Genomic DNA, 18,999 nt, shown 5'->3' with positions numbered 1-18,999 from the left:
AATGTTTCGCCGGTCAATTTCTTTAGTAAAATGTAAGGTCTCGAAACAACAGGCATTGATAACCCTGACAGCATTGTTAACACATATCACAATGTTTTATGCCCGAATTCTGAGCTCGAACTCCTTATTTCATCGGCGAAATCGGGAAATCGCGCAATTGGCAGAACCGACGTACCGGCTGAACCAATTGTTCTACCATTTCTTTATGTTTTGGCAGCTAAGATAAAGTGATGCCGTCTGCTCTAACTACAAGTAATGTCCAATAGTAGGCACTGAAAATATCAACTATATCACGATGGACCGATACGTTTAGTGTTGTCATAGCAACTTCACGGCACGTGACACAGTTGTCAGTGATGTTATAGTTGGTCATTGAGGGCCGATTAAAAGCCGAATACTTCCTGTAGCCTTATGTGACTGCATGACGTCACCAATTGTAAATAAATATTACACGCTGGAACAAGTTTTTGCTCTTTCGGGTTTACATGGAAAGGAGAAGGGAAGCAAGCTAAATCTGTCGAGCAACACGCAATTACAAAGTTTAACTTTTTATCCAAATCATGTTTGATGATGTGTGATGGTTTGATATGACCACAATCGAGAAAAATGTACAGGTCGTCTATCATTTATAATTGCTCATTTTTCAAGATATTCAAATTAAGAAAAATTCTTAAGGAATGCCCCTTTAATTATCAAGTTTGTAAGATCACAAAGACATATCTAATTGTTAATGTCAGTCAATAGACTGGTGGACATTATGCATGGCAAATTCCTAAAGCTTCCATAATATTTACCATGATTTGTAACAAGTTGTTTTTAGGTTATTTAAGAAACTTTGTGATACAATTCAACATGCTATTTCAGACCATAACTGCTACACGTGACTTTCAATTCTCTAGAAGGTCATCGGTACATTTCATATCCACATGTAATATTTAATTTGGTACCCCCAATACCCCCGGCATGTTAATTACATTGCGTTCATGCATGATAGGCCTATACAGGGTATAAACAACCCATGATCGACTTACATCGGCAATAGTAACCCCCCATTTGCAACTCAATTCACTTATTCAAATAGATATATCATATATATTTATTCAGCCAATGGATAGAATATATACAATGGAAATTGGATGAAAACAGGAGCTCAAACGAAAACAATGAAACGATTAAGACAATAAATAAAAATGTAAACAATTCGATGACTAGGTAAAGGATATAAAAGGGTACTAAGTATGCTGCTCATGATATAAAAAGACTATTCAGAGGTAAAAACAAAAGTATAACAAATATAGCATATTGCACAATAAGAAGCAGTGGCTAAGACGTGAAGGCAAGACTAGAACCAATCAGCGGGCATTATTTGTATTATATATCTTTACAAGATCAGGATAATGACTATTTGTGAGCCTCTTTGATCCCCTGAATGTACGTAACCTTTAACCAGAGGGCAAGAACTGGGAGTACTGATGAGCAGGATGTGAGTCCTCGTTCAGTATATTATCGACTCTCTTGAGTGCACGCTCCTGGTACAGAGAGTGGAGAGATGGAAGGCCCGTACCAATAATATGCTCAGCATTTCTAATTACTGATTGCAATTTCCGAAGGTCACTCTGACTTACACGACCAAACCAGACTAAAATGTTAGTAGTTAAAATGCTTTCTATAATTGCACGATAAAAGTTTGTCAAAACATTTGCACTGACCCCATAAGATTTAAGAACACGTAAAAAGAACAGTCTCTGGCGTCCCTTTTTTAGTATTTCTTCAGTATTAATGTTCCGTGATAAATTGTCCATGATAAATGTACCCAACAACTTGAATGTGTTCACCTGCTCTACCACCATTCCATCGATAATGAGAGGACCCAATGTGTTTTTATTTCGTCTGAAGTCCACAATTAATTCCTTTGTTTTACTAATGTTCAAAATCAAATTGTTTTCCTTGCACCAGCTCACTAATCGACTCACTTCATTGCGGTACCCGCTTTCTTCCCCATTAGTAATTAATCCAGTAACAGTGGTATATCGTCAGCAAACTTGATAACCCTCGAGTTCAGGTCGCTGGCTATACAATCATATGTAAACAAAGAGTACAACATCGGAGAAAGCACACATCCCTGGGGGGTACCCGTATTTAGTACAATAGAATCTGAGAAGTTATTGCCGAGTTTGACACATTGTTTGCGATCAAGAAGAAAGTCTAGGATCCAGCCACAAATAGCAGCGGGGAAATCAAGGTGATCCCGTAATTTAAGATGGAACCGTGACGGCACGATGGTGTTGAAAGCGGAACATATATAATCGATGAATAGGACCCTGGCATAAGAACATTTCCTTTCCAGGTGGATATTCACTAATTATATTCACTAATTTAAATCAGGTACATATAAGGTACCGTATTGGAACACGATATAATGCCATTTCTTCTCACTGTTTACTTACTAACAGAAAGATAAACTTTGATCTTATTTGTTCAATCTGTTTATCATATTCTGTAGACTTAATATTCACACTCTTACAGAGTTTATTATACGTTCATATCATTATTCAATCTTGATGGACGCAATTGAAAAGTATAGTCTCACTATATATGATATGACGTCACTTGTTAATCGAACAATAGTTAGGATACATGTCTCATTATTACATAAGCATATTGTAGTCCATGTGTTTGAACAGTGATAGAACCTCATGCTGAAGTAAGGGGTTAATCAACGGTCTAGCGTGCGTTAGCAGCGATAGCATTAACACCCGGAGTGCATTAATCATGTGAGAAACGCACGCTAGACCGTTGATTAACCCCGTTCATTCATACACTACCATTTGTGTGGGGGAAAAATCATGAAACAAAACATTTTTGGTTACATATAACCAAAGATTTATTAAAGTGATGCCCCGTAAGTCGAATTAACGATTAACAACCAGCATAACAATGTACATGTGCAATTATAAAGTAATACTGAACGATAGTGAATAATTATAAAGGAAACGTCTTTGGAAGGCTGTTTTTCATAAAAGATGAACCATAATAACATTTTAAATAATGTTTGGCAATATTGCGGCCATAAAACTATTTTTGAAAGGTCTAATTACAAGGAACTACAAACAATTACTAGTTGGCTTCATCATATCAATACCCTACAGCTTCTGGTTCCCATAGCAACCATTCTAGGGACAAACATGTACGTATGGTCAGGCGCGGCGGAACGGAAAAATTATTGGGGGGGCTAAATGTGTGGAGACTATCTAAGCGGAGCGCCACCATCAGTTGGCGCGGAGCGTACAAGAAAATTTTGGGTTTTTTCAAACCCCCAGATGGCCGGAAACGGCACTTCCCGAGTGTTTTATGCTGCGAATACCTAGCCCTAAAATATGGGTCTCAAGCCTGCAATTTCTCAGATTGCAAGTCTGTAAAAACATTGTAATTTGTATATTCGATGGTGTTTTAAGAGAGTTGCTATTACTCGTAGTGTACTCGCAAAGGCGTTTTTGAGTGTAGTAAGGGCAGTGGCGGAGCTAGGGGTATTGGTCAGGGGGGGGCAAGAATGGTCTATAGGGGCGCTTTCGACACTATCTAAGCGGAGCGCCACCACGGGTTGGCGCGGAGCTTACAGAAAATTTTTGAGTAAAGATACTCCCTAGATTGCAGGAAATGACCCTTTCCTGGCCTTGCTAATTTGCAGATAAACGGAGAATAAATAGGTGTCGTCGCCATTTTGTCGGAAAATTACACCAACAGAATATGACAAATGTCAATAGGTATATGAGAGCGCAATAAAATAGTCAATAATCGCGAATAAGTAAAAAGTAGTGAAAAGCTGAAAAGGCGCCAGCAGTCCATTTGAGTCCGTCAGGGGGGGGGGGCATCCGCCCCCCTGACTGTATATATGGACGCTCCGCCACTAAGTAAGGGGATGTTGGAGAACTGGCTGAAATGAGGCAAGTCATTGGCCTAAGTCGAAGTTGTGTTACGCTTACCGGTACTCACACTCACTGCTTCCACTTTTCACGGGGCGTGAAGACGCGGTTGGGGTGACAATGTGGTCTATAGCTAGGGGACGGGCCGAGGGTCCCCCAGCAATTACTAAAATTATTACACCTATATAGTATACGTGTGCATCGGACAGATCGACAAGTATGCATTGAAAAAATGGGCAGATGCACGTTTCGGAGCCTTGGTAAATATTGGGGGGGCTTATCATGCATTTGCCCCCTCAACTTTTTCATTGGGGGCTGAGCCCCCCTCCCCCAAGCCCCCCCCGGTTCCGCCGCCACTGCGTATGGTATACAGTCATACGATAACATAGTAGGCCTTGTATTGAACACGTACGGTACGTACCGTACCTACGTACGTACCTACGTACGTACACTCACTAACAATTGTATTCATCCGCCGGTAATTTTACCGTGCGTTACTCACAGGATTAACCACGGTCAGCTGACCTGAATGGACCAATAGGATTTAGGAATCTTTACTAAGTATGAATGAACCAATGTTCATCTCCCATCAGTCAGTAGCTTTGTGGCTTTCCAGCTTCCATCTATTAAATATAATATGCCTTCTTCCTTCTCTACTTTTCGGTTGTTATTACGTAATCGGGTTCTAGAAACTTTACCTCTCCTGTAGAAGCTTCATGGAGTACAGAGTTAACATGTATCCCCCTCACAAACTTTCAATAAGATTTTGCTAAAATCGAATCGGCAGGCCGTCTGTCTTTCATATTTACCTACACAGGCTTTTTGTAGTACATGAGCAGTTTGTGAATATGTTTTTTCTTCTTGGCTTTATATAAAGACATTTTCTTCTCCGTTGTTTATTGTTAAAATTGATACTAGCTGAACGACCAAGGTCAGGGATTGTACAGCTATACAGTGACACACATGAATTCATATCTTCATGGGCATGTCTATTAATTAAACCAGTGTTCTGACCTTGATACATTAGACCTACAGTCAATTTATACTGTATTTACCCTCCACGGTATTAAAAGCACAGTGGTCTTCAATTCATTGCTGTACTACCCATCCAAGGCACTTACAGCATTATGGTCTTCAATTTATGCTGTACTACCCATCCAAGGCAACTTTAACACTATGGTGTTTAATTTATGTTGTACTACCCATCCAAGGAGCTTATAGCACTATGGTGTTTAATTTATGCTGTATTACCCATTCAAGGCACCTATAACACTATTGTGTTAAATTTATGCTGTATTACCCCTCCAAGGAGCCTATAGCACTATGGTGTTTAATTTATGCTGTACTACCCATCCAAGGCACCTCTAACACTATAGTGTTTAATTTATCCAAGGAGCCTATAACACTATTGTGTTTAATTTATGCTGTATTACCCATCCAAGGAGCCTATAGCACTATGGTGTTTAATTTATGCTTTACTACCCATCCAAGGCACCTATAACACTATGGTGTTTAATTTATGCTGTACTACCCCTCCAAGGAGCCTATAACACTATGGTGTTTAATTTATGCTGTACTATCCCTCCAAGGAGCCTATATCACTATGGTGTTTAATTTATGCTTTACTACCCATCCAAGGCACCTATAACACTATGGTGTTTAATTTATGCTGTACTACCCCTCCAAGGCACCTATAGCATTATGGTATCAATTCATACTGTACTTCCCCTACAAGGCACCTATAGGACTATGTCTTTAATTTATGCTGTACTACCCATCCACCAACTTATCCCATTTGTTTTCAACAACCATCTAATATAAACAATGGCAAAGCATTTCATTTGGTCAGTGTGGATCCATCTCTAAATGGGGAAATGGAACTATTTGAAAAGTGGACCGAGCTTTTTAACAACCCCTCCCCCCCTCCCTTGGTATCTGTCGCTACTGAGTTTATCAGAGTATTCTTGTGTAAAAGTTTCCTCTTTTAGAAACTACTCGGTTGCTAAAAAGCAGTATTGTGTGACAAAAATTACGTTTAATTAAAGTATTGCAAGGATTACGTGTATTTCAAAATAACATGTGATGTCATATATGGATTGTACAAACAACTGATCATATTTGCTTTTCGTTAAAATTAGGCTAGTTTAGTTTTTATAACTTGAAGAAAGTATTTGGCGGCATCTTATTTTGTGTTGGTGAGGTATACAATCTAGTGGCTCCCACAAAATTAAACAGTATTTTTCAATAGTGGAATTGGCCTTCAATGAATATCAAAGAGTAGACAGTTCGATGTATAGGTGTGTGATTAAAAATTGTTCAACAATGTGACGTATATCCAATGCAAGTAAACTGGGAAAGTTCAAAGTTTAATATCTCAGCGATGGAAGATAAAATTATGATCGGACTTGGATCAATGTTCTACTGTTTACTAGCTCATTTCTATTTATTGCATCTTAGAGTCGTTTTATCTCTTTAATAATCTGCCTTCAATTATATGGATTCAAAGTGACTGAAGTTCTTCATACATTCATATAACGTGGTAAGCAGAAGGGTTAGTGGATGTGTGAATAATCCCCCCCCCCCCCACTCCCTGTCTATTAAAAGGAAAGGTAAGTGAATAATGTGGATAATATTTCCGAATTTCCAAAAACGGATTGATGTTATTCGTCAGCAACCAGAATACGTCATCCCGCTTGTTTTCCCGTTCCTCTTATATAGCATTGTTCAGTCTACTCTTTGCAATGAATATCTTGTATACCGCAATCTACTACACGGTTTAACGACTCTTTAAGGACTATCACAGAAAATGGTAAGGTAAATGTTTTTATGTATAAGAAACTATTTGAGGAACAAAAATATGGCGCGAGAAAGCGGAATATATTACGTACAAATATATATATGCTGTACTTGCGATGGTGACCGGACAACTCCCCCCTGGACAATTACCCCCCGGACAATTACCCCCCAGACAACTCCCCCCTGGACAATTACCCCCCGGACAATTCCCACCCCGGACAGTTCCCACCCCAGACAATTCCCCCCGGACAATTCCCATCCCGGACGACTTCCCCCCGGACAATTACCCCCCGGTCAATAACCCTCCCGGACAATTTCCCCCCGGACGATTTCCCCCCCTCCAGTGACCAGCTTATTCATCATATTGCTGTTTTCTTCACATCCACTTTCTTTCCGTTGATGTATAGAGTCCTTGCAGAAGTGCAAAAAAATATTGAAAGACTGTGGTTAGAGAAGAGCAAATAGTCTTAGCCTAGTGTAAGTTATAAGTATGCTGTTTAGAGTAGTATAACGTTAACATCACACTACCAACTATCCTACTAACGCGCTATATCTGGACGCCATGATTGCAGTACTGCTGCTATACGTATATGTTACCTATGTTATACCAGGGAGCTGCTACTCTAACAGCTCCCTGGTTATATGATATGTTAACGGGACTGTTAAGCCGGCTAGATACAGTAGGCTATGCTGTCGATCGTATCGTCGTAATATCATATGCAATGTGATGTCGCAAAACCACTAACTTTGAACTGCATTTCGGTTCTGAGCAAGAAAGTGCATTGTACTTGCACACTTATTGCCAATATAATGAATAAGCTGTTCACTGAAGTTACTGAAACACCAACATCTCAGTTGGCACTTACAGAGCTCCGTACTTTGTTCAGCATATATATATATTTCTTACAGAATATATTTTTTGCACAGAATAGAAAGGCCTACCTGACATGTCAATAAAACATTGTATCCTAATTCACAAGTCAGTAATATGAGGCATAGCTTCGGCTTTTGTCCACAAACTTTCAGTTCTGTTACCAAATTGTTGACCCTTATTATGGCCAGCAAGAAAAGACGAAACTTTGAATTCATCGGGGGTGTTGAAGAAATTGGGAGGGTGGCTGATCATTGTAGTACTTTGCTGCTAAATGATCAGAACAACCCAGATGGCTTGAAAAAATAAAGGAGGAAATTCAAAAAGAGTGGGCTCAACTCAAAGTCTCAAGTCAGTGGCAAAAATATTCCATTTGGTCCCCTATCCCAGCTTGTAATCCAGGAAGGCTACAACTATCCTCTGTTGTCTCAGTGAATTATTTAAAGTAATGGTACACCTTTTGCACGCAAAGTAAGGCTTCCAAGCGGCAGGTTTAAGCAAATACAAGTATGTTGGAGTTTACAGTTTTTGAGTTTTAGATTCTACGGATGCCCATAAGCTCATTTCCAATGCCAATAGCCCCCTATTCGTACGAGGCGTAACGCACATGTTATCTGATAGGCTGGTCGGTGGGAGATACTGTAGCTTATAAACAAGGTTTCCACAACTTGGCGTCTGGCGACTCAAAATGACCTTTGATCTCAATAAAATATTGTACTGAACGTGTAACAACTACATACTAAATATGAGATTCGTTCAACATTCCCTTCTTGAGATATCGTGTTACAAGGTTTACACTATTTGACCCCTGGTGAACCCAAATGACCTTTGACCTCCACATTAAACTAGAGGATTTTGCTCCTAAATGTGGTCCCCTACTCACGAACTTAAATATGATATTGGTTTAAGCTTACATCCTTGAGATATCGTCTTTACAAGGTTTTTACTATTTGGCTCCTGGTGACTCAAAATGATCTTTGACCTACCCACAAAACAAAAGGGTTCTTCTACCCAATGTGTTACTCATATACACCAATATTAGATTGGTCAAAGCTTCACTTCCTGAGATATCGTATTTACAAGCGAGGCGTTACACCCCCCCCCCCCCAACACACGCATACACACTCTCCGCCCGCATGAATGCATAGGTTACGATTGTCATCGAAACCAAAACTGAAATCTCTTGTTGCACACCCTCATTTTTACTGGAATAATAGCCTTAACCCCGCCTACATCGGCTGTCAATCAATCGTCCAAGTTTCCGAGGAAGGGGATTGTCCGGGGGGAAATTGTCCGGGGGGAAATTGTCCGGGGGGCAATTGTCATGGGTGGGAATTGTCCGGAGTGGGAATTGTCCGGGGGGCAATTGTCAGGGTTGGCAATTGTCCGGGTGGGAATTGTCCGGGGGGCAATTGTCAGGGTTGGGAATTGTCCGGGGGGCAATTGTCGGAGGGGGAATCGTCCGGGGGGTAATCGTCCGGGGGGAAATCGTCCAGGGGGGAATTGTCCGGGAACCACTTGCGATATATATACATGGTTAACTTCAAAAATATATTTTAGACATATTTGTATATATGTTTATAATAATATATTATCTAACAATAAGTATTCTGTAAAGATATATATACTTACACAAAAATTATATGTTTCTATGCCAAGAATATATTTATTCTCTAAGAGAAAAATATATATATTATCTAAGAGAAAAAATATATATATTCTCTAAGAGAAAAAATATATATATTCTCTAAGAGAAAAAATATATATATTCTCTAAGAGAAAAATATATATATTCTCTAAGAGAAAAAATATATATATTCTCTAAGAGAAAAAATATATATATTCTCTAAGAGAAAAATATATATATTCTCTAAGAGAAAAAATATATATATTCTCTAAGAGAAAAATATATATATTCTCTAAGAGAAAAATATATATATTCTCTAAGAGAAAAAACATATATATTCTCTGACAGAAAAATATTTTTCTCTAACAAAATATATAAATTCTGAGACAGAAAAAATATATATTTTACAGGAAAAATTATATTCTGTGCAAAAATATATTTTCATTGTGTGGTACGGAAAATATATATATTCTCTAACAACAAAATTCTATTCTGTGCGAAAAAATATATTCTGGTCGAAAAATATATATATGCTGTAAAAAGTACCAAAACATAAATATTCTCTGACAGAAAAATATTTTTCTCTAACAAAATATATAAATTCTGAGACAGAAAAAATATATATTTTACAGGAAAAATTATATTCTGTGCAAAAATATATTTTCATTGTGTGGTACGGAAAATATATATATTCTCTAACAACAAAATTCTATCCTGTGCGAAAAAATATATTCTGGTCGAAAAATATATATATGCTGTAAAAAGTACCAAAACATAAATATTCTCTGACAGAAAAATATTTTTCTCTAACAAAATATATAAATTCTGAGACAGAAAAAATATATATTTTACAGGAAAAATTATATTCTGTGCAAAAATATATTTTCATTGTGTGGTACGGAAAATATATATATTCTCTAACAACAAAATTCTATCCTGTGCGAAAAAATATATTCTGGTCGAAAAATATATATATGCTGTAAAAAGTACCAAAACATAAATATTCTCTGACAGAAAAATATTTTTCTCTAACAAAATATATAAATTCTGAGACAGAAAAAATATATATTCTACAGGAAAAATTATATTCTGTGCAAAAATATATTTGAATTGTGTGTAAAGAAAATATATATATTCTCTAACATTCAAGACCTATTCTGTGAGAAAAATATATTCTGTACGAAAAAATATATTCTGTGCGAAAAAATATATATGCTGTACAAAGTACGGAGCTCTGTAGGTGCTGACTAAGATGTTTGTTAAGCTGTTCAGTAACTTCAGCAGTGACCAGCCTGTTCATTACACTGGCCATTCATAAAACGCACATGTTTGCTCAGAATCTTAATGCAGTTCATAGTTAGTGGGTTTGCGATATCACATTGCACATGATAGTACCAGGGATTATTCCATAACAACTCCCTGATTGTACGACGGTGCGTTCGACAGCGAAGCCTTCTGTACCGTAACTAGCCGGCTTAACAGTAACTGCTCACTTCTTCACACTTCAAGGTTATTAGTTTGGAACGCCAGCCGGTGTGTTACGTAAGCAGTTTGCCAAACCTTGCAAAGCAAACGAACGTGGGGAAAGTCATTTGCACAGCTCAAATTTCCTGCGATCTACCGCAAGTGCCTATTGAAATCTGTAAGGCAGGAAAACTGTTACGTCAGTGATGCAGGGCGCATTTCACTCAATTGTATATTTGTTTTAGAGAATATATATATTTTTCTCCTAGAGAATATATATATATTTTTTCTCTTAGAGAATATATTTATTTTTTCTCTTAGAGAATATATATATATTTTTCTCTTAGAGAATATATATATTTTTCTCTTAGAGAATATATATATTTTTCTCTTAGAGAATATATATATTTTTTCTCTTAGAGAATATATATATTTTTTCTCTTAGAGAATATATATATTTTTTCTCTTAGAGAATATATATATTTTTCTCTTAGAGAATATATATATTTTTTCTCTTAGAGAATATGTATATTTTTTCTCTTAGAGAATATATATATTTTTTCTCTTAGATAATATATATATTTTTCTCTTAGAGAATAAATATATTCTTGGCATAGAAACATATAATTTTTGTGTTAGTATATATATCTTTACAGAATACTTATTGTTAGATAATATATTATTATAAACATATATACAAATATGTCTAAAATATATTTTTGAAGTTAACCATGTATATATATCGCAAGTACAGCATATATATATTTGTACGTAATATATTCCGCTTTCTCGCGCCATACAAAAAGGGTTCGTTTGCCTATCATCAACATGACGGTTAACCAGAGATAAAGCATAATTCAACAGAGATAGGGAGAGCCCTGTAACTACCAAACACTGTTAATATTGAGATCTTTGTTGACTAAATACACTTAGTATTCATTATGCTGTTTGTAATAATTCGTAACGAATTACTCTCTCTAAGGGGTCGCATCTTTTGATGATTGTTTTATTCAGTAGTGTACATAACTATATCATTGCACGATGATAGAATATGAATACTTACGTCATATCTGGCTGCTATCTCAAGTAGCTGGATGGTAGATCTCTGAAGTAATCTACTGTCACTGCTACGGATTATTACTTCCTTTGAACACAGATCCCTGACGGTGTCCTTGATGTCATCAACCTTACCAGTTTGTTCCAGGATACAGAGGATTGCAAACTTGTCTCCGCCATTTAAGCTCTTCAAGTACTGGATTATTTTCGCTCCTGCGGTAGGATTCAATCCACAAGCAAAGCGATAGAGATACTGAAGGTCAAACGGATCCATCCTCCTCAAGAATCGTCCTAATTCAGAGACGTCTTGTTCTAATACGACTAGCATTAACCTGTAAGAGGCGTAAAATTCACAGAATATTTTGTGATAGAACCTTACTTCAATAGTAAAGCTCTCAGTATACGCTGTGTCCTTGTCACTTAGAACTTGTTCCTCGACAAGGATACCAACGCCAACATACTGATCGTAAAATTCTTGACCAAGTCGTTTTACCATTACATCCTTTCTCCAGACAATCTGCTGGTGTTCCTTACTAAGACCTTCGTAAGCTAGTTTGTTCAGTTCATCATGTTCACTTTCATATCTTAAAATCACCTGCCGAACACTGTCGTCTCTCGTCTTATTGCGCATGTGCTCATGAAAGCACGTGATCATATACTTAAAGAATCTCGTGACTGATTTGAATTTCTTAAATTCCTGCTTTTCATGAGCAATGTGAGCAAACATGACGAAAAAGAGCGGAACCTGACAGAGATCAGCTAAGATGGGGTTTTCCCGGAGTCGTTGTTTGATCTGTTTCAGGGCTTTCTGATCGTTACCTACGACAGCCTTACGGAGATACTCATCTCGCGCGTCGTCATCGAATCCAGTCAGTTTGACTCGTTTTGTCAATTTCGGAAATTTCTTTGGCAGGTATCTTGTCGTCAGAGTTACATCATGATTTGGGAACATCTCTCTCATGATGATGCTTCTGACGTCATTTCCTGTGATCTTATCTTGATCAGGATACTCGTCATAGCCATCAAGAAGTATCTCTACGGAGGAAGTATTCTTTAGAACATCTTCAATATCTTTATCAGATAAACGAGAACCAGACGCAAGGAAGCGATTGATGGCTCTATAGATCGACTTCACACCACCGAGTTGTCTTAACCTGAGAAGGATCAGTATCTCTACGTCACCAAACGGGGAATCCTGGACACCATTACACCAATCATAGGCAAGCTGTAGGGTCAAAGTTGATTTACCGTATCCAGGTTCACCCTCTAATATACGTCTTTTGGATTTGATACGACGATCGCTATAGATTCTCTTGTAAGACTCTAACCGTTCCCATGAAGTCTCCTTACCCCGCACACCCGCCTCATCAGCAACCAAGAAGTGAACACTGCCCTCAACAAATACCTTATCCACACAGTACAGTCTATCTCTAATGTAAGGTATAGGCTGTACCGCGTTATATTGACCTTTGTATGTTGACTTTAGTGAGCCTATCAGTCGCTTCTTCTTTTCTGTGTAGTTAACAAGACAAATCATCAAAAGTATTAATTATACAGATAAGGACGGCGGGTGTGAATGTAGCGTTAAAAATTTGGACACGTAATACTTCTCGAAACAAGTAGAATGTAGTTTAAACTTACAACAATTCTAGCCTTCTACGTACTGTGGAGTGGTCACGTTTATACAAACGGTACTTCGACATACTCTGCAACACTCGGCAGTGTTTATGTCCAACTTAAGTTATTTTTTAGGTAATCTAGCTAGTTAAGGCAATGGGCATACACATTCACCAGTTTTCACTAAGACGTAGAGCGATTTCAAGAACATATTTGTTTGAGAACGAATTCAAAATAATCGGCAACTTGTTTCATAATTACAATTTCATGGAGACTGTTACTGGTGGAAGTTCAGGCGGGGGACGATGTCCCGGGAAATTGCGGCATATTTAGAGAGGATATATATATATATATATATATATACATATATATATATATATATATATATATATATATATATATATATATATATATATATATATATATATATATATTAGAGAAAACCAGAGAAATAAGATATGACTCATAGTTGAGAAATGAGGAGTAAAGTTTTAGAAAATATATTGGAATTTTCGGTCCCCCTGTGACCTTTGTCAGCAATACTTGACAGTCGAATGAAAAGTACAAAATATTACACAATGAAAGTATGACGCTAGATAAGTGTAAGTTGCATTGATGGGATTAAAACCAAATAAACCATGACTATACAGGAAGCGGATTAAGGAGCAAAGAACGGATTACATATGCTTGTAGAACTGATAGTTGTTAAGGGGTCCCAAGTCTTTGTTGAGGCCGGCGATGTGAGACTTAATACAAAAGATCCAATCGATTTTTTTACGTTTACGTTCAGTAGCTGATTTGAAGTTCGAGGCAATTAACATACATTTTAGTTTTTTCAGAGAATGACTATATGAAGGTTGAAATGTTCGGAAACTGGGAATCCTGCAAAATTATCACGAATAGATTTTTGTGTGATTATTAAAACGTAAGCGGAACCGGGAGCCTGTTTCACCTACATAATTGCCCTCTTTGCAAAGTACACAGTAGAAAATGTAAATAACATTAATCACAAGAGAGGAAAAGGGGGTCTTAGACTAAACTCAACATTGGGAATCTTGACCACGGTGCCTGGGGTAATATGGGGGCATATTTGGCATCGAGGTTTACCGCAAGGAATATTGCCTGCGGAGGTGGGAACTGAGTGGGGGGGTCTGGAGGAATTGAGTAGAAATTAAGGTTGGGGGGTTGACGAAATGCTGGGGTACCTTAAACGATTCTCCTACAGACTGATCGTCTTGGAATACAGCAAATTCCTGTTTGATGGAGCGAATGAAGGATGGGGGTTGTAACTGGTAACGAACGGAATGCGTGTGTTGGGACTTTTAGACTTGTATTTTAATAAGTCCTCACGGCTCAACTTGTCGGCCCTGGAAATACCCTGTCTAATTAAGTGAAGGAGGTATCCAGTAACCAGTACTATATATATATATATATATGTAACAATATATATATATATATATATATATATATATATATATATATATATATATATATATGCATATATATAAATATATATATATATACATACCGGAGAGCGGGTGCAGGGGGAGAAGTACTTGGAAACTTAAGCATTTGATGATAATTCTCGTTTCTATAGCACGTGTCACGAAGATAAATTACGGAGGGGGGGGGGGTAATCGGAGGGGTCACTCCATATGGTGCAATGCTTATAGGTTATTTCCAAGTGCAAGTTGTTTATTTGAAAATGTAATTACATGCTATCTGCATAAAAGTGTAGCCAGATTTATTAAGCGACCTAGAAAATAACAAATGGTCAATCATATTGTTAATAAAGGGCTGGACGGCGCCCGTTGACATTCTCGTCGGAGGCAAAATAACTACCAACTTCCTCCGTGTCTATATCAGTGTTTCTCTCAATGTTCAATACAACAAAGCTGGATAATCTTTAAGGACAGAGGCTTGTATGGCAAGTTTACAATGGTACTACTAGTTGTATGCTAGAACTAGCAAGGAGGTGTTAAGGAAACTCCCATGGTACTAGCGCACTAGTGATTTGAATAAGAATCGTTACAATTTGTCGATATTTTCAAATCTGTATAATGACATTATAAAGTATAAAAGCATTGCAGATTTGTCAGTATTGCTGTGGCATAACCGACCAAATTACCCACCGAATCGGATTAAAAAGCAAACTCAAGGTCTGGGCAAAAGTGGAGGGGAGCAAGTGCTCCTCCACCCTTCCCCCTGCCAACGTCAAGAATTTGTAGCTGAATTACAGCTGAAACCAGAATGCAAAATGCATTGAGGTTTCGATGACTTCAATGCACTAGACTTCTGCTTGTTAGTATAACCAGAACTAGCTGTTACAATAACACTATGGCATGGTAACACAGGTCAGTCTACTGTACTGTGCGTGGTTATACACAACTCCATCAAAAACAGTAGGGTTCTTGTACTCACACCAAGTATTACAAAACCAAACAAAATCTCTAATAACTTCGCACATTAAGGTTGCAGAGGAGTCCACTTATGGACAATTTAGATTGGAATATGCCCACGAAACTTCAAAGAATCAACTTGAAAGAAGCTAATACAGGTCACTGGAGGTCAACCTGAGGTCAAAGGTCACCCAAATGCAGGTCGACTATTGTATTACAATAGCGTAACTCCCAACCTTGATGGACATTTGGATCTCAAGTTATTGCAAAAATACTAGTTTTTGACCCCTAATTGACCTTTGTTGACCTTGGATCACATGACTGTTATGTTTTGAAACGATTCCTTACCCCATTCACAACTAGTCCACAAAAATCAACCATGTCGGACCCTGTCAATGGGAGTTATTGCTTGTTTTAATATTTTGGTTTTTGGCCTCTAACTGACCTTTGGTGACCTTCACAAGCACCAAAAAATAGGTCACATCTACTCAATGTGGTACTCATATACACCAAATATTAGATTGGTCCAAGTTTCCCTACTTGAGATACCGTGTTTACAAGCCAGGCGTCACACACACACACTCACAGTCTCCGCCTGCATGAACGCATATAGGTTACGATTTCATCGAAACCAAAAATGGAGAAGAAAACAAGAAGAAAACAAGAAGAAAACACTCTGGTGTTTATAGGGTTTATATTTAAGCTCACCTGCAAGGTCAGACGCCATGCTACAACTCAGAGGTCAAGCCATTTGCCGCGACCAATTGAAATCTGTACGAGGGAAAGTAAAATGGTTGCGAGTGAAACACCAATTTGTAAATAAATGGATATTTGTTGCCCTATCATAAGATTAAATAATTCATCGGTGTATATATCACTCAATAATAGAAAATATAGAGGAAGGGGATGAGTATGTGTAGCTGTAGGAACTCCAAAATAATTGTATTAAACATCTGACGATTGTATGTCTTTTAAAGAACCTCCCCCCCCCCCCCAACACACACAAGCGTACGGATGTCTGTGCGACAAGTCATTTTCCCTATATGGTAATATTAATCAAGACGCGAGATTTGCAAAAGAAAGTCTAAAGTTTCGGGATTCTTTCCGTTTAAGATTAATTACGTTTCTGTTTTTCTTGTTCATTTCTTCTTTGGTCAGCTTAAAATGTTACCAAGTCATGCAGGTAGGTTTTACACAATAACTAAACTCCAGTTGGAATATATCAAGTTTTGGCAGTAAAAATATCGATCAACAGTAAGGATACGAGCATGCAACAATTGAAAATAGTCTTTTTCAATATATTTGAAACTATAATAACTCACCAAACATAGTTGCAAACGTTTACTAGACTTTGCGAAACTCAAGTTACTCTCCATCTAGGAATCCAACATGGCGTCTGTGATGTAGTCATATGATTCACGTCTATTCGTGTAATATTCTGTAATGTACGGTACGCTCTGTTTGTCTTCATATATATCTAACATAACTGATATCTAATGCGAATATACAACTTTGAACTTTACACAATCAAAGAGACTGATAAATAGTCATCTATTAAACCCTAGAATATGATAAGCACTAAGCAGTACACTAAACAATACAATCACAAAGTCCAATTGGTGCCTTGGTTTGCAATAAATGATAATAAATATATTTATTTGAAACGCAAATAAATCCATTGTTCAAGTTTGACATAACGAAAGTCTGTACTAGTTTGATATCAAGGTCTTTTTGAGAGACTACCAAATCACGGTGAATTGAGTATGTATACATTTGGACATTATGTGCCCTCCTTAAATGATTGAGGCTCCGGGTTAGAATTCTTCGCTACTGGCCTGCATTCACACTGTATCCCATCTGTTGTTACATAGAATATTATTATCATAATAGTGTTATGTTATTATGTTTTATTATAACAATGCTATAGTGAAATTCTCATGACGTGTCCGACGCGCCAAGATATCGGCGTCCGACAGAAAAGAAACATAGCCTAATGCAAAGTATGCAAAGTACACGCTATGGTACACTCTTTGGGTGTGAATAGCGTTCTAAATGCTGGTTAATAATAAGAATCCCATCCCTTCCGAAAGGATACGACACAACTTTGATCTAACACCGGCTAGATATTCATCATTATAAGATATGGTACTATATCGTACCATTATGAGAGTATATACATATACAGCTAGGCCCCTATATCATATAGCCATACATTGGTGGTCTCCATGGTGAATCCGAGTTTACTATTAAATTAAGCAGAAGGGACACCGGGAGGAACTACAAATATATAGTCGAACTAGGTGAATACAGACTACATCCAGAAAGTATGTACATGTCCTTCTCCCCACTCTCAAACTGTTCGTCTGTTCTAGTGTGTTGTGTAGGCCTATACAAGTACATGTTGGGCGGATTTCCCCCAAACAGTTTGTAATGAGTTTTCAGCCAATCAGATTGCTCGTGATGTCAACATCAGTAATGATCGCATGGGCCCGTTGGAAGACATACACTGAATCAGAAGAATGACAAGGATCCACGCGGCTTAAAATATCAAAACATGAGTTATTTAATTGATGTCACTCGGAAACATGCATGCTGCTTAAGCTGAACTTAGATTAATATTTGTTGTTGCTTGACCTGTGACACTAAGTTACGGGGTTTCCTTCCAAACGACCTAACTTTTTTTTAATACTTGGAACACATGTTAACCTGATTTATGATACATACGCAATATTCCATTGGGTTCGTGTTTATTCGTGAGCCGTTCTTTTGAAATCGAAATTCGTTTCGTGGAATGGGTACACTAAAGTCAACCAACGACGTGAGTTCACGAGTCTTGAATGAATATAGGCAAAACATTACAGCAGCACCGGGGTCTGGGCGGATTGGGAGGCTGGAACACTTACATTCTGTTTGATCAAAGCAATGGTCGTCGGGAACATTTTACTGCTGGTCAGGGAAATGATTACTTTTATGGGAACCATAGTTGGCGGGAACTTCTAAACTCTCACCAGGGTGATGACCAACCTGTCCGGTAGAATGATGGTTGCTAGGATTGTCGTATAAAGAGTACATGTACAATGCAATACCTATCATATAGACCGATGTTATGGCAGGCGCGTATCCAAGGGGGGCGTTGGGGGCGCAACCCCGGGTAAGAAAAAGAGGAGAGAAAAAAGAGAAGAAAAGGGGAGGGGAAAAAGAGGGGGGAAAAGAGGAGGAAGGAGAGGAAGGAAGGGAAGAGAAAAA

General features: G+C 37.8%; 1 protein-coding gene across 3 annotated transcripts in view; it reads right to left on the bottom strand.

Annotated features, from left to right (window-relative positions):
- LOC139963443 (NLR family CARD domain-containing protein 4-like) overlaps positions 1-17,263 on the bottom strand; it is a 78,398-nt gene extending 61,135 nt beyond the window's left edge. For 2 of the 3 annotated variants that reach the window (XM_071964211.1, XM_071964210.1), the window contains exons 1-3: positions 17,076-17,263; positions 16,462-16,524; positions 11,745-13,249 (exon numbers count right to left, since the gene is read on the bottom strand). In XM_071964211.1, coding sequence (XP_071820312.1) covers positions 11,745-13,249; positions 16,462-16,480 — 1,524 coding nt within the window. In that variant the 5' untranslated portion in view covers positions 16,481-16,524; positions 17,076-17,263. The remainder of the gene's footprint in view (positions 1-11,744; positions 13,250-16,461; positions 16,525-17,075) is intronic. The other variant, XM_071964212.1, reaches the window with a different exon arrangement.
- Positions 17,264-18,999: the final 1,736 nt, after the last annotated feature.

This window comes from Apostichopus japonicus, chromosome 22, assembly GCF_037975245.1.
Source record: "Apostichopus japonicus isolate 1M-3 chromosome 22, ASM3797524v1, whole genome shotgun sequence".
Lineage (NCBI taxonomy): Eukaryota > Metazoa > Echinodermata > Holothuroidea > Aspidochirotida > Stichopodidae > Apostichopus > Apostichopus japonicus.
Note: the sequence above shows the minus strand (reverse complement) of the source record. Positions and strands in the feature narration are given on the sequence as shown.